Source organism: Protomyctophum bolini (genome assembly GCF_963924005.1).
Source record: "Protomyctophum bolini genome assembly, chromosome: 8".
Classification (NCBI taxonomy): domain Eukaryota; kingdom Metazoa; phylum Chordata; class Actinopteri; order Myctophiformes; family Myctophidae; genus Protomyctophum; species Protomyctophum bolini.
In genome coordinates, this window is record NC_137869.1 from 8115409 (window position 1) to 8138098 (window position 22690).

At 41.9% G+C, this 22690-nt stretch overlaps 2 protein-coding genes across 3 annotated transcripts; both read left to right on the forward strand.

The window, feature by feature from the left end:
- Positions 1-3150: 3150 nt before the first annotated feature.
- On the forward strand, positions 3151-7855 carry lsm4 (LSM4 homolog, U6 small nuclear RNA and mRNA degradation associated). The gene is made up of 5 exons (XM_080769569.1): positions 3151-3273; positions 3869-3910; positions 4862-4960; positions 5697-5889; positions 6827-7855. The coding sequence occupies exons 1-5, from the start codon at positions 3271-3273 to the stop codon at positions 6973-6975; spliced, it is 486 nt and encodes a 161-aa protein (XP_080625695.1). The 5' UTR covers positions 3151-3270; the 3' UTR covers positions 6976-7855.
- A 1128-nt stretch (positions 7856-8983) lies between these two features.
- On the forward strand, positions 8984-21345 carry LOC308319708 (pyroglutamyl-peptidase 1-like). 2 transcript variants are annotated; one of them, XM_080769864.1, is made up of 7 exons: positions 8984-9148; positions 11939-11991; positions 16661-16777; positions 17202-17437; positions 17583-19302; positions 19338-20169; positions 20423-21345. In XM_080769864.1, the coding sequence occupies exons 1-5, from the start codon at positions 9115-9117 to the stop codon at positions 17764-17766; spliced, it is 624 nt and encodes a 207-aa protein (XP_080625990.1). In that variant the 5' UTR covers positions 8984-9114; the 3' UTR covers positions 17767-19302; positions 19338-20169; positions 20423-21345. The 2 variants fall into 2 exon arrangements, with proteins under 2 accessions (XP_080625990.1, XP_080625989.1); XM_080769863.1 differs by having other exon boundaries at positions 17583-20169.
- The last annotated feature ends 1345 nt before the right edge of the window (positions 21346-22690 follow it).

Below are 22690 nucleotides of genomic sequence, written 5' to 3' on the forward strand. Positions count from 1 at the left end.
TCTGTTTTTTAAGGGTTTCAATCTCAAAGTATGCAAGGCAAGCCTACTCCTTATGGTTAGTCCACCCGACCATCACGGTGGTGTAATCTGTAATGCACCACATTCACAGTGATACTGTCACAGTAGTGAGAATAAGATAGCACAACATGTGCCATCAGTCATGAAGTACCAGTGCTATTACACTAGTTGTAAAGTTAGCGTAAAACATCACAATAATGTGAATGTTATTAACCTTGTGCTGGCGCAGTAAATATGTCTTATACATGATGGGAGGTGGCAGGGGCTCAGGGTTGAAACCCGTGAGGATCCCAGTTTCAAATTTATAATATCAAGATCTTCTCAAAATAAAAAACAGTTATATGTAGTGCATCAGGTCAGTTATATATTAAAGTAATGCAGGGTCATTCTAAAGGTTCACAGGCAGGTAAGCTAAATACTGGGACTCTGGGAGAGCAAACGAAGCAGCAGTGCTTAGTTGAAGAATAAGTATTGAAATTTGGAAATACTCTAGTAAAGTAAAAGTACATCAAAATGGTACAGTACTTGAGTAAATGTACTCCACCACTGGGGAATATATGGAGAGGTGAACTTTTTTTTTTTTTTACCAGAACATGGAGTGGAGCTTCATTGTTTACGGAATGTTGCTGACTGTATACAGTTTAACATGCACATTTGATAGACTTTTACAGTTCTGCTATAAAGTTTTACAATGAGCTGCTAATTTGCATTTGACCTTTTAAAGTTTATATCTGTTCTAGGTTTCTGTGTGAGTCTTGGCTGGGAAGTCTTGTGAAGCTGGCTTCACAAGATCTTCTTGGCTGAAGATTTCCTCAACCTGCCGTCACGCCGTCACGTTATTATCTCCTCCAGACGGAAGGCCTGGGCCTGAGATCATTTCGCAACCGTCTGTGTACTGTATGTGTGTGACTATAGTTATACACTTACACGTGTGAGTGACGTGTGTGTGTGTGTGTGTGTGTGTGTGTGTGTGTGTGTGCGTTAAGAGAGGGGAGGCCGAAGACACAGACAGAGGTGTTGACAGGAGACACCCAGGCCAGTGGTGGACAGGCAAAAAGGCAGACTAACGGAGAGCGAGAGATCTGGAGATAGACAAAAGTAGCAGACAGACAGGCAGACACAGACACAGACAGACACATGTTCAGAGCTGCTTGCCTGTGCTGCAATAGTGGCTGACTCCATGTATTGGAGGTGGTCAACACTCATGAATAAGAGAGGATACAGTTCTAGATATGACTACTTCATCAGCAGGACTGTGCAGAGAGCACTGGGGGGGCATGGGGCTCAAACTCCAGAAAGGGGCACATGTGTGGGCGCGTGTGGTCTAAGATGCCACCTCTGCCTGGATCAACACCACCACATGGACTTCCCCAGTACTGCTGAACTGTTTCGCATGAAGTGGACAAATTTGGTTTTATAGAAATACTGACTTCAAATACTGATACTGGGTATTAAAGGAGCGTCCGTCTTATACGGAGCTACTGAGGGGGACGATCCCGTGGTTGGACCTGGTTGACGCGCTGATGTTAATTTGTACTGTTGGCTGTGTGTCAGTGCGCCAATGATATAACACAGGCAGGTCTTCATGCTTTTTATGATTTATTGCTTCACCCGTTCAGTGTTCGCCATAGTACAGCATCTGCGTGATTTCATAGACAGACCATAGTTAGACACAAACAATGAATAATATTTCAGACAGACAAATGTTTTGCGCCACAGTGTTTCAACAGCATAACGTACCTGCGGTCAAAAACCATTGCCCTTCCGGGTCAAGCCTCCCTACCCATGCCAGTGAAGCAGACGCTTATAAAGCCAACAGCGCCACCCCATGGTCACAACTTCATTTTGACAATTACACTCATTTGGCCGTTACACTGGGCTTCTTGTAAGTTGCTATTGTCTATTGTTCATTTGAAACCTTTACTAGAACCATTTAATGTATAGTCCTACACTGGTAATAAAGTGCCTCTGCATGAGTTCTGATTAAGGATGAATCAGACCAAAGAAAAACAGATTGTGTACCATTAAATATATGCTTCCCCAGCAACTTTGTAAAAAAGTATCTGAACACTATGTGAACATGTGAACCATGTGAACAGAACACAATAACACACTAAATTAAATATTGGGTAGGCCTACAGCTCAGAAGTGTTGTAACAATTATTTATTTTTAAACAAGCATGGTATAGTCATACAGTGTACCGGTATGTTTGGTTTTATCCTCAAATAGTTTTACTTGCACTTATCTTTATAGGATAGCCTTGAGATGATATGCAGACAGCATATAAACTAAATCAAATTATTGTACCTCATCTAATTTCAGAGATTATCAGGATGTAAGTGTAAATGCTTTGTCATTAATTGTATACTTTTGCAACAGTCAAATATTTTTGCATTATATATGCTATTTGGTTGTTGGAAATTTTATATTATTGCTAAAACCAATCACCTAACAGCTGAGCAATTCCTGCTATAGAAACTGGCAGGATCATTGGAAAAACTCCTATTTGAGGGTTGATTCATCCTTCGCTCTTCCAGACCGAACATGCCAGCTGTAACCTTATATATGCAGCCTAGATTTACCAACGCCCTAAGAACGGAATGACGATTCTACTGTAATTCAGTCAAACAATAGTATAATCAACCAGAACGACTTAACACACTCCTGATTCCTGAACTTAATTGGCATCAGTTCAAAACATTCTGTTACAGAAAATGCACACTGTAATTATAGGTGTTATCTAATTCATTCATTTAATTTACATAATACATTTTCACAAGTGTTTCTTTTATAATAATAACTCTGTAATATGTTGCAACTTAACTAAGTATTTTTGTTCTATCCACCTCCTAATGTAGAGGCAAGGAGAGCTCAACTTACAACTACCATTAGCACAATTCATATTGACATTAAAGATATAGAAAAGGTGAGTAACGTTGGTTTTAAGAGACATACAGAAAAATCAGTATTAAATTCATATTAAAAAACAGCACCAACTGTGTGTCTGTTACCTGTTACGATCCAGTAGAGGGCGCCATTGTGCAACGCAAATGGACGCCAACCAACCTCCATAGCTCTATGAACAGAAGAGGTCCGGCACCGCGACTCGTGATTGGTCAGCATCCGAACGTCATCAGCGCTGTGGAAGCCGATTGGCCCAGACACGCACAGCACAAGGAAGTTTAGATTGTCAACGCGAGGACTTCTCACACAAGCAGACTCGGATACGAAACAAATCAACAAATATCATAATGGTATGTTTTTATAATGAGTTAGTGACACGTTTATAATTACAGGAAAAATGGTCTATCATTAAGTCACCTGTATTTCTCTGTATTATAAGCAGCTCTCAAACAGGCTGCGCTACTTGCATGCTAATGCTAATACTAACGAAAATAGCCGATCTACAAGCTCACAACGCTCCGCAGCGCGACTCGTTGTGATCTTGTAGATCGGCTATTTTCGTCCTACGAAGTATGTACGTAGGTCTCAAGTGGTTAACTCTCCGTAGCTGTACATGTTTGTAGACTGCAGCTCCAAACATAATAATAATGCGTTAAAACAAATGCTATTTACAAAACATATGACATTATTTACTGGTAGTTTGCTCGTCAATCATTAGCTTTAGCTTCTGTTAGCTGTGTTGTTGGTCAGTCAGAGAACAGAAGCGTGCGTGGAATCAATTTGGATTGATCATTCAGGATGATCATGATCAAGACATGATGGGATACTTAATTAACAGTTTGCAGATTGTACAGATCATGTTTACAATTACAAGTTAAAAGGATAACCCAAAAAGGCATGCTTTCATTGTGGTCCTGGCTGTAATGTGTTTCATTGTTCCACCAGCTTCCCCTGTCTTTGCTGAAGACGGCTCAGAACCACCCCATGGTGAGTAGAACACAGAACTCTCAAATCAATCTCTCATCTTCACGGTAGCCGCAATTTGCATTTTTTTAAATAATGGTCGTGGAATTAATCTAGAGTTTCAATACCCTCCATTCAGCCTAGCCTAAGAATTAGACTCTCGTAGAGGTACGACTACGAGAGTCTAAATCTTAGGCTACATTGCCCATTGATCCTAATAGAATTTCCGATCTGCTTGTATTAAACAACATAAAACTCACCAACATTTACGCTGTAGCCTGTAGGGCAATAACAATAAGCTTCTTGAATCATCATTTTTCAATCTGCAAAGCGTTTCTTTCATAAAAGTCCACCGTAGACATGTTATGTCATTTTATGAATATGAACTATTTTTAACCTTTTTTTTGTTTGTTTTCTAGACTAGTTAGTGTTTGTGTAGTAAGCCTTGCCGAGGAGGCCCATAGCTAGGGCAAGAGCCTTCTTTAGCGTTTGATTGATTGAAGTATTTATTAACAGCTTGCAGAATTACAGTACAACCACAACTCATTACACTTGTTTACAATAGGGTCCACCATTTTCAATTCATCAGAACATTTAGAGATGTACAAATATATACTTCTATATAGCCAAAAACAGGAAATCATCATAAAAGGGAAAAAACATAGATGGTGAGGGGAAAAGGTGGGGTGATTCAGATTTCACGGGGGCCAGTTTTTGTTGACCAGTGAGGAGATCCTGTATAGCTGCGTGAGGCAGCTTGATGTACATGACACTAGTATGTCGCAGGGACTGATTGCCAAGCAGGGAGGTCCCTAGTATGTCGCAGGGACTGATTGCCAAGCAGGGAGGTCCCTAGGTCCCATTTTTCCACAGTCTTTGGTATGACCCGGCGGGGGTGATTCTGATTGAAAGTTAATTAATTACAATGTATTTACTTGTGTGTGTGTGTGTGTGTGTGTGTGTGCGTGCGTCCAGCTGGTGGAGTTGAAGAATGGAGAGACGTACAACGGTCACCTGGTCAGCTGTGATAACTGGATGAACATCAACCTCAGAGAAGTCATCTGCACCTCCAGAGTAAACCTCTCCTTTCACCTCAGGCTCTCAATATGAACTAGATAGAGAAGTCGCCTACACCTGCTTTCACCTCACAATATGGACTCGATACTCGATCCCTAGAGTAAACCTCTCCTTTCACCTCAAAATATACAAAAGTGCATAAGGTGATGTGAAAATAAAGTGACACAGAGTGAGACAGTAATGGCAGATTAGTGTGAGCAACGTGCTTGTGATCAGAAATTCCTTGCCACTTTTGGTTTGCAATCGGACAGGTTGAATCACTTGCGGTGCAGACCTGCAACGGGGCAATTCAGGCGGTTTTGTTGCATTGTTGCGAATCAATGGTCTGGACTGGTCTTCAGAGTGACTTATCTTATCGTGGAGGGTATATGTCTAGAAATGGGACTGGTATTGGTTTAGTTAAGAGTTTTAAAAATAAAAATTACACCACTGTGAAGTGAGGGGCACTCTTATCATCGTACATCAGCCATTCATTGCCAATGGCATTTAATGTTTGTTAACAAACACAAAATTAACCAATTTCTCGAAAAATCGAAGAACACTGACATAGAAACATAGCTTTTTCAGAAAACTGTCAGGATGTAGAAGACATTTTTAGAATCTGATCTCGTGTCAATCTTTCTACCTTTTTTCAACATACCAGATCATGTGTTGTGATGTATAGAAACCGTAGTTTGGGTTGACCACCACAGGGTGGTGCCAGTGCTCTGACTGCACTCTGTGTGTTGTTTAGGATGGTGATAAGTTCTGGAGGATGCCAGAGTGCTACATCCGAGGCAGCACCATCAAGTACCTGCGAATCCCCGACGAGATCATCGACATGGTCAAAGAGGAGGTGGTCTCCAAGGGGCGTGGCAGAGGAGGGTCCATGCAGCAGAATAAGGGAGGACCGCAGGGCAAGGGGCGAGGGGGCGGAGCCGGCAGAGGTAAGACCGAGGATGACCAATCGGATGCATTCTGGGGGGCTTAGACTAGGGTTGGGATCCAATTTTTTTTTTCCTTATAGATTCCCTCTTAATGGTTTAGCGGCAGCGGTGGCCGAACGGTTTGCGGAGCGGTCTTGATATCGGAAGGTTGCTAGTTCGTATCCCCGGACCGGCACGTTAAAATTACCACCGCTGAAGTGCCCTTGGACAAGGCATTGAACCCCTACCATGAAATGTTCTATGAGCAGGGCCTGGCTGTAAACAAGTTATTGAGCTTAGTCCAGTTACCCTGGGTAAACATAGTACCTTTCCTTTCAACGATTCCTATATTTTAGATTTAGTAATGGTTCTCAAAAGTGAGACCCAGGGACCCTCTGGGTTTCTTGAGGCCGTTAACAAATGGACCCGTTCAGGTTCCATTTGTACACTGCTCAAAATAAGGTATGCCAGGTTGAAAGTGGTTCTTAAAAATAATTTACTGGTCAGAAAAGTTATTTAAATTTGAGTCAGGGTATGTTCACTGTTGTGCTTTAAAAAAAACATTGTATCACATTAAAATCTATGAGAAATCTTATACTTTGTATAATAATAGATTATTATATTCATGCTCACAGTGTTGGACCGTGACATGTAATTTTCGAGATCTGCTATTTTGTGTTTGTGAAATGGATTTTTGAAAATGTGTGCCTTTTAATGTCATGGCCAAAGTTGGGATGAAAAAAAAAAGCAAAAAATAAATAAAAAAACTCCATAAAATCAAGGGGTACACATGGGGTGTGTAATTTGGTTGAATTACTTCTTTAAAACTGTATTGTATGTGTTTTCCTGTGCTGATGTACAGTAGGTGTGTTTGTCTCTTGTTGGTGTAGGTGTGTTTTGGCAGTTGTGATGGAGGCGTGTTGAGCTGTGTTTAACGTGCTTCTCTGTTTTGGTGTAGGTCTGTTCGGAGGTCGTGGGAGAGGCATGTCTACCGGGCCTGGGGGAAGAGGAGGAGGAGGAGGAGGATCAGGACAACAACAACAGCAGCAACAGCAGCAGCAGGACAAGAAACCTGGGAAACCCCCGGGGATGAAGAACCAGCACTGATCTGCAGCAGAGAGAGTTTGGGTCTGGGTCGGAGCCTTGGTACTGGCTCATCTTTGCTCTGGGGTTTCCCAGGGCATGATGAACCAGCACTAAAGAGAGGGAGAGGGAGATAGATGGATATGGGGAGAGAGAGAAAATGAGTAAGTGGATGAGTGACTGAGTGCATGCAGAGTGAAGGGAGATCATATGTCGCCGCTGTCGGGTGGAAACCTTGCAATGTTCAAAATGTTTACTTTTCAGGTAAAACAAAAAGTGTGTCAGATGGAGCCAACGTAGGTGTTTAGTTTCAAGCTCTCGTTACTGATTTCACTTTCAAAAGTTTTCAAAAGTAGCTCAAATGGCAGATCTACAGACACGGTCACAGACCCTTTGTTCGACCAAGTAGGGCGTTCATTTCCGAAAATATATACCGGTAGATACAAGGTTTCTGCCCGAAAACTGCATCGAAGTGTGATTCCATAAACCCTGCGACCCTTGTAGTCATGCTGGTTTTTTTTTGTTTGAAAACTAATTTAAGTTGTCTGTGTAAAGATGTTTTTTTTTTAACATTTTCTGTCCATAAGGCTGGTTGCTTTCTGATTAGTTTTACGTTTTCATTGGGCTACTCTGCCCCAACTCATGCATGGATATTTCTGTATAGTGATTTGGTTTGATTCATATGAATATGATGGCAGGTTAATTAAAGTACTGTAAATGTGAGTACTTTAGTTAAAGGGTTTATACAAAGACACAACCTTTTGAATTCCAACAAATGTCCTTGTTCTCTTGTCTGAAATGGATGTGTCAACCATGTGGTTGGTTGGTTTTGTTTTAATTTTGTAACAAGACATGTTTTACGTTATTTACAAGAGAACATAAGAATAAAATGGCTTTTGTTAAAGTGGTTGTTTTGATTGAAGAAAGAAAGCACAGTTCAATATGTCTGCTAAGAGGATTTAAAACCCAAGAAAACCTATGGCTTCCATTGCCGTCCTTCATATACAATTCATCAGAACAAATATACCGTACTATGCAAAAATGTACAGTAAAGGGGGGGGGGGGGGGGGGGACTGACTTTTTACTGAGGCCAGTTTTAAGTTGCAGCCACTCACCCTTAGTGCTCTTTGAGCGGTTTTGAAGGAGAGTAGGGAGTCTCATTCCTCTGCGACTGTGGTAGGGCAATAAGGGCATTCCACATTTTTGTGGCATAAGAGAAACAAATGTACCCCCTTGTTTGAGCCAAATCTCTGTTGGAACGTGATTAGTGGAGCTCCCTCTGGTGTTGTGATTGTGGATGGCGTTGACATTTGGGAAGTTTGACAGGTACATGGGTGTCTTAATGTCTTTGTGGTGTAGCATATAGTGTAGACTGCAGGCCCATTGTAAGTTACTGTCCTCTACCTGAGGCCTGAGCCATCCCAATCTAGCAAAATGAAGGCCAAGCAGCAGCCTGACAAGTTTGTTTTGGGATGTCTGGAGCCTTGTTTGTAGGGCCTTTGCGGTGTCACGTTACTGGTTCATGAGGTTCATGCATAGACTAGTCGAAGAAACCTTGAACCTTATGCTCTTTTCTTGTCTTGTGATAACATTGTCACCCACCTTAACTGTTGTCTTGCTGACATGAAACACTGATAATGTTTGTTTTTAGTTTCCTAACTATTTTGAAGGTCAAAGGACTGGTTTCTATTCATTTCTGTTTACAGTTTACTATTATAAAATTACGTAAGTCCAGACAGACAGACAGTGCACCTACATTTTAGGTATCACTTTTGCAGTTGTAACCAACAGATTATGTCTTAGCCTAAAGATGGTCTAGCTGCAGGTCTACAATAAATGCAGTATTGATACTTTCAAAGTAAAACAAAGAATTTGAGTATTTTTTTCCAAGGATTGCCTGACAACGTAAAGTAGCCAATCGCAGTGCCGCGGACCCTCCAGACTATGGGACATGATGACGCATGAGCCGGTGTCGCAATCAGCTGCAGCTCTGTCTCTGTGTGACTGTGTGTGTCGGCCCAGACTAGAGCAGCAGAGCAGAGCGGACGGGCTGCTGCTTGTTGTTTAGGTTCTATGGTTCTGGTAGAATAGAATGCTCCACTTCCCAGGTTCCCCACCCTGCAAAAAGAAAAAAGGTTCTTTGTTCCCCACAACACGGATAACATGGATAACAGCAAAACAACGGTGCTTGTGACAGGTTAGTAACACTCGCTGGGGGTTTTCCTCTTTCAATAATATCGGCCTGTTAGACGCGTGTCGAAAAAGTTATGTAAAATCATGTAACCAAAGTTATGTAAAATGGATTGAGGTTATGTCAAATCTATACCAGGAATATGAAGGATGTTAGTCCTATCTATGTCAAATCATCAAATGTAACAGAGTCAACCAGTCAATGACAGCTAGTGAACGGGTTGTTACTTAGTTTGCTTCTACTTTGCTTATAGTTGTGTTGTGAATTAAACACACTGTTTTAATGTTAGTATTTGTAATGACTGAGTGACACACGGTTAAAATATGTCAATGCATTGAAGTGTTCACCACAATTACCACCAGTTAAACGTGCCAAAATGGTTTAGGCGTACTGTTAACATGCAGACATTTTAGTGTTTTCCCCCCAAAGAGTGCACTTTGTTTTTGACTTTATCAAACCAAAAAGGGGACATTTCAATTTATCGAAAAAACTCACAACATTTCTGATGTCATCAAAATAATATATATATATTTATTATTATTATTATTTTACCGTTAACGTTAAATAAAATAGCAGTCTACTTGTTGTTTGTCTCCCAGCCTAGACAGACACAAAGGCTAGTTGAAGTGCACAGTTAAAGGGCTGATTAAAGATGTGTAGATGGCATGGGAACAGCAGCTTCACAATGGAACGACTAGCTGCCAGCTGTCGCCCCCATGCACCCCCCATCAGACAGACTGATCCCCGACCCCCATGGGACCCCCCCTCCACCCACACACACACACACACACACACCAGGAGCAGGCTGTGTGATGGGGGATATTATATTGTCCAAGAAGGTATAATTTTAACTCTTCAAACCCATTAAAGACCTTCTAAATCAGGAGTTTCCACACTTTTAAGATGTCTAAGAAGTAGCAAATGTACAAAGTCACAGCGCTGTGAGCTTTGCATGTCTGCTGTTTTTTAATAGCCAACGCTAAAATATAAAACGACACAGATGATGCTTTCCCGGTTTTAACGGGTTAATTAATCGATGGTCGATCGATAAAGTGAATCAACTATCGATGAATAATTTCATCGATTAATTTGCATCACTATCTACATTTGTGTTTGATTGCACTCTGAATTAGTAACTAGTAGTACTACTGTTAGTTGCCAACGGTTGGACCTGTACATTTTCCACTCTACACCAAATCTCTTAATAGCCGATCTACAAGCTCACAATGCAGTTTGTGTTGCGTGCTTGTAGATGGGCTATTTCCGCCAAATGTTCTACAGAAAAAGAACAGGGACACTAGGCTCAAGTGGTTAATAAGCTTCAGAACATGGCATGTGACACTTCCACGCTGTCATCTTGCTTTGTGAGTGCGGCACATGCTCACAGAGGTGCATTTTAACTGACGTCACCTACAGTATAACTAAATGCTTTTTTGGGATATCAACAGACTAACATTGCTACATGACAATGGCAGGGCAGTGTTTCTCAAATTTTGTGCCAGTGACCTTCATAAGAGAAGATGTTTTTTGTTATTGTAGATTTGATTTTGTACAGAATTCTAAAACCGTCCATCCATATGGCACAGTAGGTGCAGAGGTGATAACGGGGAAGACGGACAAACCTATGATCTGATCTGATCTAGTAATTTTGTTGGGGACACGGCAAGGACCCCTGGGGGTCCCTGGACCCCACTTTGAGAACCACTGCACTGGGGAAGTGATTCTACTGTAGTAGTGATTCTACTGTAGTAGGTTCTACTGTGATTCTACTGTAGTAGGTTACTGCTACTTTTTTTTCAGTGTTATCCCCTCTTTTGGTGTTGGCATTATGTTATGCTTTAGCTATTGAAAAATAGCAGATCTACAAACTCATAGCACACCACAGAGTGGCGCGCTACGAGCTTGTAGCTCTGCTATTTTTGAAAATTTGAAGAACAACTGACATAGAAACATAGCTTTTTCAGAAAACTGTCAGGATGTAGAAGACATTTTTAGAATCTGATCTCAGGTCAAAATGGGTTGTTCAGATGAAAGCATGCAGAGCCTCAAATAATGAATAATGAACAATAATATTTTTTGGGGGTGAAAATAGCCGATCTACAATCTCACAGATCATCTACATTCTACACTCTTGTGGATCGGTAATTTTCACTGATTCTGATTCAGATACAGCCTAAATGTGGTCAGATGAATCGATTTAGTCGATTATAAACAAATTATAAATAGTTTTCGGGGTTGATTAGAAAATGAAAAATCACACTTGTGATTTCAGTCAAACTGTAACTTTGTAACCCTCATTCAGAATGTTCAACTGTATTGTTTAAAAATGACTGAGATAAATAAACTAACTATAAGTGAGTGGCGCTTCATCATGATGATGATGTATATGTCCTTCCAGCCAATCACAGTGTACAATTCCGTGCTCAAATGGACAGACAGACATACACACACACAAAGATGCATTGGAGCGGTTGCACCACTCAAAATAGCAAAAACGGAAGTCGATGATTGGTTAATATTATCGGTTTTGATATATTTTCGGTTAATTGTCCAGCCCTTGAAGATGGACTATTTCTACCGTGTGACTCCAATGTATGACAACAGCTTAAGTGGTTAATTGGCTGAACCACCTTTCGGTACAATGAGTTTCATTCTGAGTATGGTTTGAGTTTTTGCATTGATTCATGCAACAAACTGGATCATTTGGTTTTGTATCTGTAACAGCACATTTCCTCTGGGGGGGGATGCTATGTAATCCTCGCTCTAACTCGGTTATCCTTTTCTTTTTAAACTCAGGTTTTGGGCCTTTTGGAGAGCACAGCATCAATGCTAGCTGGGTGGCAGTGCAGGTATGTACTTTATGATATTAAGTGCAATCACTAGGTGAGTAGTTTTGTCATCAGGTTAGTTTCTTATGGTTGCTATGAAAATAGAACTCGCATTGAAAAATCCTCCTAATCGGAGGGTTAGGGTAAAAAAAAATCTGTTTGGTATTCGCTCTCATTTTGAGCGACCTGCCAGGTATGTGACTGGCACCTGAACATGGGTCCTGCAACTTTGACAGAGATTTGTGACCTTGACTACCGTTTTGTTAAATCTCGCAGCGAAGCAAGGGTGAGGAACAGGGACGGCCACGTAGCGCTTAGTGGTCTGTCTTTTACTTCACCAGTCTCACGGAACTTGGTGCTAAGTTTGGAAATGGTACCAGGGCTGACACCAAATAATGCTGAGACTTGCGATGGAACATCAGCTTCCCCACGTACCCTATTGCACAGGTCTTATCTTGAAGGGCAGGGGTCATCAATATGTCCGACTTGTCCGTATGGACAAGAAATGTTTTTGTGGCAAAGACCTTGTCTGTGGTAAATGTTATATTTACACAATTTTAGATGTTTTTATTTCCATCATAAGACACAACTACTGAATGTAAAGTTTTCTTCAGAATATGTATGCCACTGACCTACTATGGCACATAATAGTACTAGTGGTCCCCAAATTCTTTGTTTGTAAGGACCCCCATAACTCTGAAAGTGTACAAAACGGTATGTGTCCTTTGGGTTCCATTTGAACACACTCAGAGTTACAGATCTGTTATGGTCATTCAGGGCTAGCTCTTCATGTGTTTCTGGTAATGTTATCGCCCGGCTCATGTTTGTATTGTCGTGGGCAAAGATTTAATGTTTTACAAAAATGTCCACTACAAGCCAGCATGGTGAGAACCTAGCCTCGCGTTGCGATACTAATAGGGCAATATGCAGTGCACTAATAGGGCAATATGCAGTGCACTAGTGCAGGCAGATGAAGTCTGGCTGTGCCAGGCTAGTGAGAACCCCTGCTGAAGGGACAGCATCTTTCTATGGGGACAGTGTTGCTGCTTGGAGCGCACACAAACTCAACAACGTTGCAGGACACCATCCTCGGGTGCTAGTCACACACCTTCCAGACAGGACCCATCCTCAGGTGCTAGTCACACACCTTCCAGACAGGACCCATCCTCAGGTGCTAGTCACACACCTTCCAGACAGGACCCATCCTCAGGTGCTAGTCACACACCTTCCAGACAGGACCCATCCTCAGGTGCTAGTCACACACCTTCCAGACAGGACCCATCCTCAGGTGCTAGGCCTCACTCGCATCTAGCATACAACATTGTTGGATGCTAGATGTAAACAAAGGGTAAGTGTCATCGCCGCCCCAATGCATTTCCAATGGAAGTCACACGGTTTGACACAACATTTTTGTTGTACGGCTTTCGGCTGTGTTTCGACTGCTCCCCCTCCCCCTCATACAACAAAAATGTTGTGTCAAACCATGTGACTTTCATTGGAAATGCATTGCGAGCTTGCATCAGTAAACAAGTCTCATGCATCAGCTATACAACATTCTGTTGTGAAGGTCTGAGTGAGGCCCTAGTCACACACCTTCCAGACAGTGTTTGCTGGCAGGTTTCACAAAACAAGAGCGATCACCAATAGAAGCTTATTTGTATTTATTTTGGTGGCGAATCAGCGATACACAATAATTTAGCTGTGTTGCTTTAATTCCACAATTGCATGATCCTTACAGGTTACACATCCTTGTAAAGGCAATTAATCAACATTAACAACAACATAAAATACAACATGTTATTGGAAGGGGAGAAATAATCGACTGAACTGAAGTTTCTGAACTTATTTTGAGGATTTTTAGATTTGCCAGTAATTCTCATTATTATGATTTGTCTTTCTATAAACCAGCAGTTTCATGTTTTTCAATCAGGCTATGCGTAACTCTGTCATATTTGAATGATTCTGTGGGCTCAGATATGGTACTGTAAGGGCTGGTACATCAACCCACTGGGTTCCTTTTCCATCCATTTGTAAACTATTGTTGTTCATGATGCCAAAGATGAGCTTCTCTCCCCTGAATGGATGAAATTGGTATGCCACCTGACAATGTACTTTACACTCTACAGTATATACAGAATACAGATAAACAATAAACCTTTTGTTTTAACCAAAAGATTTCACCTATACAGTACAGCACCTTTTTAATGGTCCATTTGGCTTCATTTGTACCCTCCCAGGGTTATGTTAGCACTGAGGATTTGTGTGTGTGTGGTGTGGAGCAGGTCCAGCCCCACACAGGACAGCAGATGAGGAGAATGGTTGTTAATGCCGTCTAGACGGCCCGGAGAAGGATATTAAAAGCAAACAAAAGGCCCCTTTGTGACCGGGGTCACTGACGTGGTCAAAAACACCCCTCTCTTCAATATATGCAGGGCTGTGGCCAGTTGGGGGGGGGGGGGGGGTGTGTGTGTGTGTGTGTGTGTGCGCGTCCAACACACCATGATGGTCTTGTCTTTGTTGTGCTCACACACTTAATATGGAAACCAAATCCATGTGGTTACATTTGTAGCCTACACTCACATTTACAAATGGATAAGTTATAGTGGGTGTAAGTGATCCGTTTTGTTTAAGAGTTAAAACTATTCCGAAATGAAGCAGCACATATAAGTAATGGATTATGTACACAAGGTTCTAGCCTGGCATGACCAGACTAATATCACTAGATGCATTTTTTTTGCCCGCCGCACTGGCAGATTTGTCTGGTTTCCAGGCTAACAAGACAATAATAATAGAATTGTAACAGATATAGAACATATATATATATATATAACATTGTGCGTATGGTACCGTGTGACATAATTTAGCAGCATACATCAGACAGTCACGGTTCCAGACAGTGCAGCAGCAACAGAGCACCCCTGCAGTCTTAAGCCCATCACACACCGTCTGCGACCGCCGCGCGTCAAAACAGCCGCCTCCGTTATTTTCAATGAACCTATCCCACACCGGCGGCGTCCGACGCGCGCTGACGCCTCGCCTGACGCTCCGATAGAAACCAGTTCTATTTTCCAAGGCGTTGCCGCGCCGCTGCGCACCCGGTGTGTGTTGGGCTTTATACACACAGTGTTGTCAGGACACTGCCTGGTGAAGGACGGTGCTCAGCATTTGTTCAACAGTCTGATGGTAGCCAGGTGGAAACGCCTTTAGATATCACGGTAGAGCTTGCCTGGTGATGCCCACAGACAGTAACGGTAGCCGTGTGAAGGCGTATATCTCGTCTGTGTCCGAGCATAGGCATGATAACGCCCCGCCTGCCTCTGATTGGCCTACCGACACTGCCCGTCTTGACTGTCCTCCGAGGTGGATATAGTATAGTATAGTATATATGCTGGATAGTCTGATGTGAGGTTACTCCGTGGTGGGAAATAAATTAATAATATTAGTTTACGGTACGTCACCATATGTCGTAGATTCGGCAGAGTAACAACATACAGAGAGTGAGGAACAGGCCTCCTTGCCTGTTCCAGCAGCCCCTCCGGGTGCAAGCCTCCTCAACCGCATTCTCAGACAGTTCTTATAGTCTTGTTCTAACAGAGATGCTATACTAACTGGTCATATAAGGATCTCTTCTAAAGATAAGGGCGACACACAAAAAACTATACCTTTGCTGACAGCGTGGAGGAGTCAAGTCAGCTGTTACATTGACAGCTGCATGAATTAGACTGAGCACATTGGTGAGCAAAGACACTTAATGGAAGGAAGATATATACACAATAATGCATTGGCATTATTGGCACTGTAGTTGGCATTCTAAAATTCCCATTACAGTTACAAGAGAACTAACTGTAACTTGTAACTTTTATTTTTGTAGAAGAGGCAAACTAATATTGTTTATGCTGTTAGCTTTGATGGAATAATTGATTGAACATGTACAGGTTCTAATTCTAAATAAAGTAATTGTTGATTGTGTAATTTATTTGTATACAGTGTAAACTTGAAACATTATTGTACTGTAAAAAGGTCTTTTCCTTCATCTGTATCCTTTTTAGTATAATAGTATTAGTTTACTATAATTAGAAAATTAGATAATACACGATAATCAACACTAACACTTTATTTAGAACACACCCAAAACAAATCATATAGTACACCGTACGTGTTCAATCAATTATTCAATCAAGCAAACAATATTAGTTTGCCTCTTCTAAAAAAAAAAGTTAGTTACAAGGCTGCATTCTGTCGTGCATGCCAAGCTGTCATTCTATTGTATTATTTCTCACCACGGAGTAACCTCGCATCTCAGGAGGACAGTCCAGACCTGGTCAAGACGGGCAGTGTCGGTAGGCCAATCGGAAGCAGGTGGGTCGTGTTACCATGCCTATGCTCGGACACAAACGAGATATACGCCGTGTGAAGGGATAGTGTCTTTGATGTCTCGTTTACCTTAATTACTACACGCCACTTTCTTGTGTGTATATTCCCTCAGACAATGTGCTGGGCAATCCGCAGCATTACTCTGTTACTCTGTAGGGTTTTCCTGTTGGTGATGCAGCCCAGCAGCCAGGATGTTCTCTATGTCGAGGGCTGCAGAAAAGCATTCATCAACGCGTCATGTTAGCATGTGGGCTTTTGCATCCATAAGCAGCATAATTAAATTAATATCCATGTACGGTATCTTCTTGTCTTGTAGGAACTGAAGAAGCTGGGTCTGGGTCATGAGGTGGACCTACACGTGTATGAAGTGCCTGTTGAGTATCAGGCCGTACAGAGTTTGCTTCCGTCGCTATGGAAACGATATCACCCGCAGGTACGTACTGTACGTACTGTAGAGTGGTGGTGAGGGTTCATTGGGAAGGCTCCAGGGGTCCGTAGAGTGGTGGTGAGGGTTCATTGGGAAGGCTCCAGGGGTCCGTAGAGTGGTGGTGAGGGTTCATTGAGAAGGCTCCAGGGGTACTGTAGAGTGGTGGTGAGGGTTCATTGAGAAGGCTCCAGGGGTCCGTAGAGTGGTGGTGAGGGTTCATTGAGAAGGCTCCAGGGGTCCCCAGCTAAATAATTGCATAATTGTGACTCTGTTACAGGCATGCAGGGACAGTATTTTATAAGGGGTCCATGACGTAATGCATAACAAACTGGGGGTCCAGTTTCAACTGGGGTTGAAATTAAAACGTTTGAGAATCACTATGATTAGCATTGCTTTTCAAAGTCTTGTGTGTGTGTGTGTGTACAACCAGTTGGTAGTTCACGTGGGCGTGTCGGGCATGGCGACCACCGTCACGCTGGAGAAGTGCGGCCGTAACCACGGCTACAAGGGCCTGGACAACAGCCGCTTCTGTCCGGACTCGCAGTGTTGCATTGTGGGAGGCCCAGACTGCATAGACTCCGTCATTGACATGGAGTTGGTGTGCAAGAGAGTCTCCGCCTCCAGTGGCCTGGGCGTGGCCGTGTCCGTCTCCAAAGACGCTGGAAGGTGAGGTGTTTGTGATGCAGCTCGTGGACCATTGCATGCCGACACGCTCTGGTTTTGAATATCATGATCTGACAGACGTGTCCACAATCAGTACCTGCGTCTCTTTGAATGCCGTTTCTTATGTGTTGCGTCCGATCTCCTCCAGATACCTGTGTGACTTCACCTACTACACCTCTCTGTACCTGAGCCACGGGCGCTCCGCCTTTGTCCACGTGCCTCCCGTTGGGAAGCCGTACAGCGCAGAGGACCTGGGCAGAGCCCTGCAGGCCATCGTCCAGGAGATGTTGGATCTTCCGGACCGGGCCGAGGAGAAGATGCACTGCCGCTAAGCTAAAGTGACCTCTTTTTGCTGAATTTATACTTGGTGTGACGGTGTCGTATGACTACGTATAAATCGGGCCTTACACCGATGCAGCCTATTGAACCCCTGACACGAGAAAGAAATTGCACTTAACCACAAGTAGCCAAACATTTTATTATGATTAATATTATATTCTGCTGGGGTACAGCAGTGATTCTCTTTCAAGCCTTTTGGTTTTGTTTTTTCCCCCCAAAACCAGGGACCCCCGTTTAGAATCTTCTTGTTTCACTTTGGGTCCAAATAGTTAATTCTACCATAGTGCTGTACTCGGGTCAGTTCTGGTTTTTATCTCCCTACTCCCTGTAGTGAAAACATGCAATGACACGGCAGTGACAGCACTGACAGCAGTTGTGGTGGGTCAGGTTTTATGTGACGATTTTGTTCCACCTCCAAAGGAACCTGAAAATGTGTGAACTACAAACTAGAAATACGGGAAAAGCTAGATGGCAAGAGTGCTACTGTCATAGTTCACACATGTCTAGCACATAGATCAGAAATGTGGTGGTACTGTAACTACTGTACTGTATGCAATCTGCTCCCCCCAAATGTGACTCCTATTAATGCACCTTATAGGGTTAGGGATAGTGATTTTTTTTTATAGAAGTTACCTTTGGGGCAACTGTTGAATGTGCTTCACATTATTTGAGTCAGTGCTGTTCATGTTTACTTCCCGTTTCATTGTGTGACCTGAGGTACAGTTGACACGTCGGGATGTCTGTGTTCAAACGTGTTGTGCTGTAAGACTGTTGTACCTTATTGTGTATCCATGTAGAAATGTTAGTGGCTCATTCTGATTGGCTTAGCTCCTCATTCATTTGATTTCCCTCAACTTCAGTTTTCTATCCAGTGAGTTTTCCAAATTTGAAGCTGAACTGTTTTTTTGTTTTTTTTAATCATTTTTCTTTATAAGAAGTGGTCATTTTGCCTGCTTATACGAAGGTTATTTAATCGGGGAACGGGTTGGTTCCTGTTCATACCCCACCCCCAGCTTGCTGGCCCATTTCTGACAGACAAACCTTTTGACTAAATCTACACCTCTGAGATCTGGCCTTGGGCTGTGCAATGTTATTATACAGATCTCTTGTTGATTTAGGACGTCGACGACATTAAAACTGCAATACTTTGGCAACAATACGATGTGATTTTTGTCAATTGTTTAGACCTAAATTTCGCTCCCCTTTAAAGCTTTATCCGGTTCTCTTTATTCAATCAGACCTAGCTGCTTATTTTATCTGAAAGTTTGATTTGATAAAGTTGGACTCCCAGATTGTCAGTCTAGTCCGATTTGGGCCATTTATTTTACTTCTGTAGCACTTTGTTCCGTTTTTGTTTCCCCTTTTTGTTTCTTTAATTTCCTGTATTACGGAAAAGGCTTTTTGTCGAGTTTTTGTAAAATGCTTTTCATTTTCAGTCACTTTAACTTCTGTAGCCTGGTAGACACGCTTACATAGGTCCTTTACTCCTTTTTATTGATGGCGTTGTCCTCACTGTTATGTTTTTACAGGTGATGGTGTTGTCCTCACTGTTATGTTTTTACAGGTGATGGTGTTGTCCTCACTGTTATGTTTTTACAGGTGAATTGTGCTTTGTTTGTCTGAGGTTGGACTTCTCCTGAACACGACAGACCTCTCAGGTTTAAAAGTCATATTGTTGTGGCGTCTTTCATTGGATCAATTCTTTAATTTTCACAATGTACATAATGACTCGTTATAGTCTTAGCAACCTAAACACTGTGTGCTTTAGTGTCAACGGTAGTCGAAGACTTCAGTGAGTTTTACCGTAGAATTGCTTATTTTGTTAACTGCTGTATAGGCGAAGGTTACACTATACTTTGAACTGAAGAACATGTTAAGTCAATGTGTCATGTCAAGCTTGATTTACTTTTTCTGTCCTCCAGTAATGAGCCTAACTTATACTACGGTGTTGTGCTCGTCGAAAAATAAGATCAAGTGCTTTGCGATTTTTGAAGCACTGCGCTGTGGATCCTCCTTGGTCCTAGGTCATTTATTCTGTTAGTGGGTTATGTTCTAAGGTTCATGTTCTAAAACTGTCTTAAGGAATTATAGATATAATTGGGTAGGTTTAACCAGTTAGGCCCTAATATACCTCATTGTACGACACATACGACCAAAATAGGGATGCCAGGGTTAAGGTGGTTTGGAAACCTATTTTCTCATTGTGCATGGCATTGTGAAAACTTATTATTATTATTATAAGAAAGTATGTGAAAGGGTTGTGATGTGGACTGACCCTTAAAAATGTCTCGAATGAATCACCTGAAAGTGAAAGATGTATGAAGTTTAATACATCTCTGAGATGACTTTCTCTTCCGTTGGTGCTTTACCTGTGCCTTTCTGTTGTTCATGAAGTGGTAAGAAGGCCTTAACCCATTCTGAACGGGAACCCGTTTTGGTGTCAGCATCATGTTATGCTTTAGCTATTGGAAAATAGCAGATCTACAAGCTCATAGCGCGCCACCGAGTGGCGCGCTACGAGCTTGTAGGTCTGCTATTTTTTGAAAAATCGAAGAACGACTTGACATTTTTAGAATCTGATCTCAGGTCAGAATGGGTTAATCAGACCAGTGTGTGTCGAGTGGAAACCTCGTATGAATCTGATCTCAGGTCAGAATGGGTTAAATAGACTGACTTACAGTCCATGCATCAGTTTATACATATCGGCGCTGTCGGGGAGAAACCTACACATTTGATTTTTCATAAATGTCCTATTTCATGCTTGATAGTGTCGCATGAAGTGTTTTTTGGCAACTTTTGAAAAATGTTGAATATATTCACTTAAACAAGGATGTTCACCCAAAAGAAATATTTTCTGTCAATTAGGAACCCCATGAACGCCTTGATTGAATTCACAGAGATATTTTTGGTTTTGTCGCATTCCTGAACCAATCATTTGATGACCGGGCAGAGAGCCTACCGGAAACTCTGCCGGACATCAAATGATTGGCTCAGGAATGTGACACAAATATCTTTATGAATTCAAGGCTTAATGGGGGATGTAAAACTACTCATTTGAAGTGTTTATCCAGTGAAAACTATGAACAAGTAAAGAGCTTGTGTTATAATATATTGGTTCCATTGGACACAGGTTATTTTTTTTTCTTTAATTTCCTTAAAAGTTTTACTGTAGTGTAGATTTACACGTTTTCCTCCCGACAGCGAGAATATATTAATTTACTTATGGCCCCCCCATGTCCACTCAAAAGTGTAGCTACCTCTTAATTACTTATGGCCCCCATGTCCACTCAAAAGTGTAGCTACCTCTTAATTACTTATGGCCCCCCATGTCCACTCAAAAGTGTAGCTACCTCTTAATTACGTATGGCCCCCCCATGTCCACTCAAAAGTGTAGCTACCTCTTAAATACTGATTATCCATGTGTATTGCTTTTGGATTTTTTTTTTATTCAGTCGGGGGATATTCTCTTAAAGATATTGTCCTGCTTCTGAAAATTAACAGCATGGTTATGAAAGGCGAGAGTGAATTGGCTTTGTGTGTAACATTCTCAATAAAACTAAGTAATTATTTTATTGCATTTGTTATTTTTTTTTACCCTGGCAGCTATCTAATCCTGCCACATTTTCATTTGTAAAGTAGCTAGTTCACACAAATGACTTATTTTCTATCAATTACACCCCCCATGAAATTAAAATAATTTAAAATTAAAAGTTAGCCTCGTTTCTCATCATTTTGGACCGTGGGCTATAGCCCATATCGTACGGCATACTATAGCGCGCCATTTTTCATCATTTTTGAGGATTTGAAAAAAATGACGAAATGACAAAAACGATGGGTTATAGCCCATGTTTTTTGAAATTTTGAAAAAAAAAAGTTAGCCTCGTTTCTCATAATTTTGGACCGTGGGCTATAGCCCATATCTTACGGCATACTATAGCGCGCCGTTTTTCATCATTTTTGAAGATTTGAAAAAAATGACGAAATGACAAAAACGATGGGTTATAGCCCATGTTTTTTGAAAATTTGAAAAAAAAAGTTATCCTCGTTTCTCATCATTTTGGACCGTGGGCTATAGCCCATATCGTACGGCATACTATAGCGCGCCGTTTTTCATCATTTTTGAGGATTTGAAAAAAAGTAGCTACTGTAGGACAGGTGTTCCCAAACTGGGGTCCTTGATGGAGTTCCAGGGGGTCTGCAGTCTAAATGATAGTTTGGAACCAAATGGACCCTTATGGGTCTGTAACTCTGGGAGTGTTCATATGGAACGAAACGGACCCGACGGGTCCATTTGTACACTCAGTTAAATTAACATTGATTTTACAATATAAATTGTGGGTCCCAGACTCCCAGAGATAGAAATGCCATTAAATGGGGGTCCGTAGACTAATGCATGTCAAACTGGGGGTCCTTGAAATTAAATGGGTTGAGAATCTGCTAGAGCCGTAAAAATCTTATGGGGGTCCCTGGCATATCTCTTCAAATGGGGGTCCGCGGGCTAATTAGTGTCAACTTGGGGGTCCTTGACATGAAAAAGTTTGGGAACCATAGGACAAAAGTCTCATCTTTGAGAACCAATAGGGCATAGGGTACAATGAATAATATACTGCGTGATAACAGGAACAGACCCAGGGACACAGCCACACAGCTATTTATAGGAGTGGTTCAAAAGTAGTGGGAGAAACTAAATTGTCTCAGTGTCCGAACCAATCAGCTTTCACAGGCTTGCGATAATAATGAGATTGACATTCAGACTGATCACAACTTTCACAAGTCACAAGTCGATCTACTCTGTGACAAGACTTCTGACATCTATGTACCAGTAGGTTGGCATTCATATGTGTTACATTGACACCATCTACTGGATGGCATACAGCTTCACACCCAAAGTGATTCCATTCACCAAACCATTGAACT

Bases quoted from the DNA above. Each gene is read 5' to 3' on its own strand.
- lsm4 (XM_080769569.1), top strand. The intron at 3,911-4,861 runs GTGAGTAGAACA...GCGTGCGTCCAG, and splicing joins CGGCTCAGAACCACCCCATG to CTGGTGGAGTTGAAGAATGG. The intron at 4,961-5,696 runs GTAAACCTCTCC...TGTGTTGTTTAG, and splicing joins AAGTCATCTGCACCTCCAGA to GATGGTGATAAGTTCTGGAG.
- LOC308319708 (XM_080769863.1), top strand. From the start codon at position 9,115: ATGGATAACAGCAAAACAACGGTGCTTGTGACAG. The intron at 9,149-11,938 runs GTTAGTAACACT...TTTTAAACTCAG, and splicing joins AACAACGGTGCTTGTGACAG to GTTTTGGGCCTTTTGGAGAG. The intron at 16,778-17,201 runs GTACGTACTGTA...GTGTACAACCAG, and splicing joins GGAAACGATATCACCCGCAG to TTGGTAGTTCACGTGGGCGT.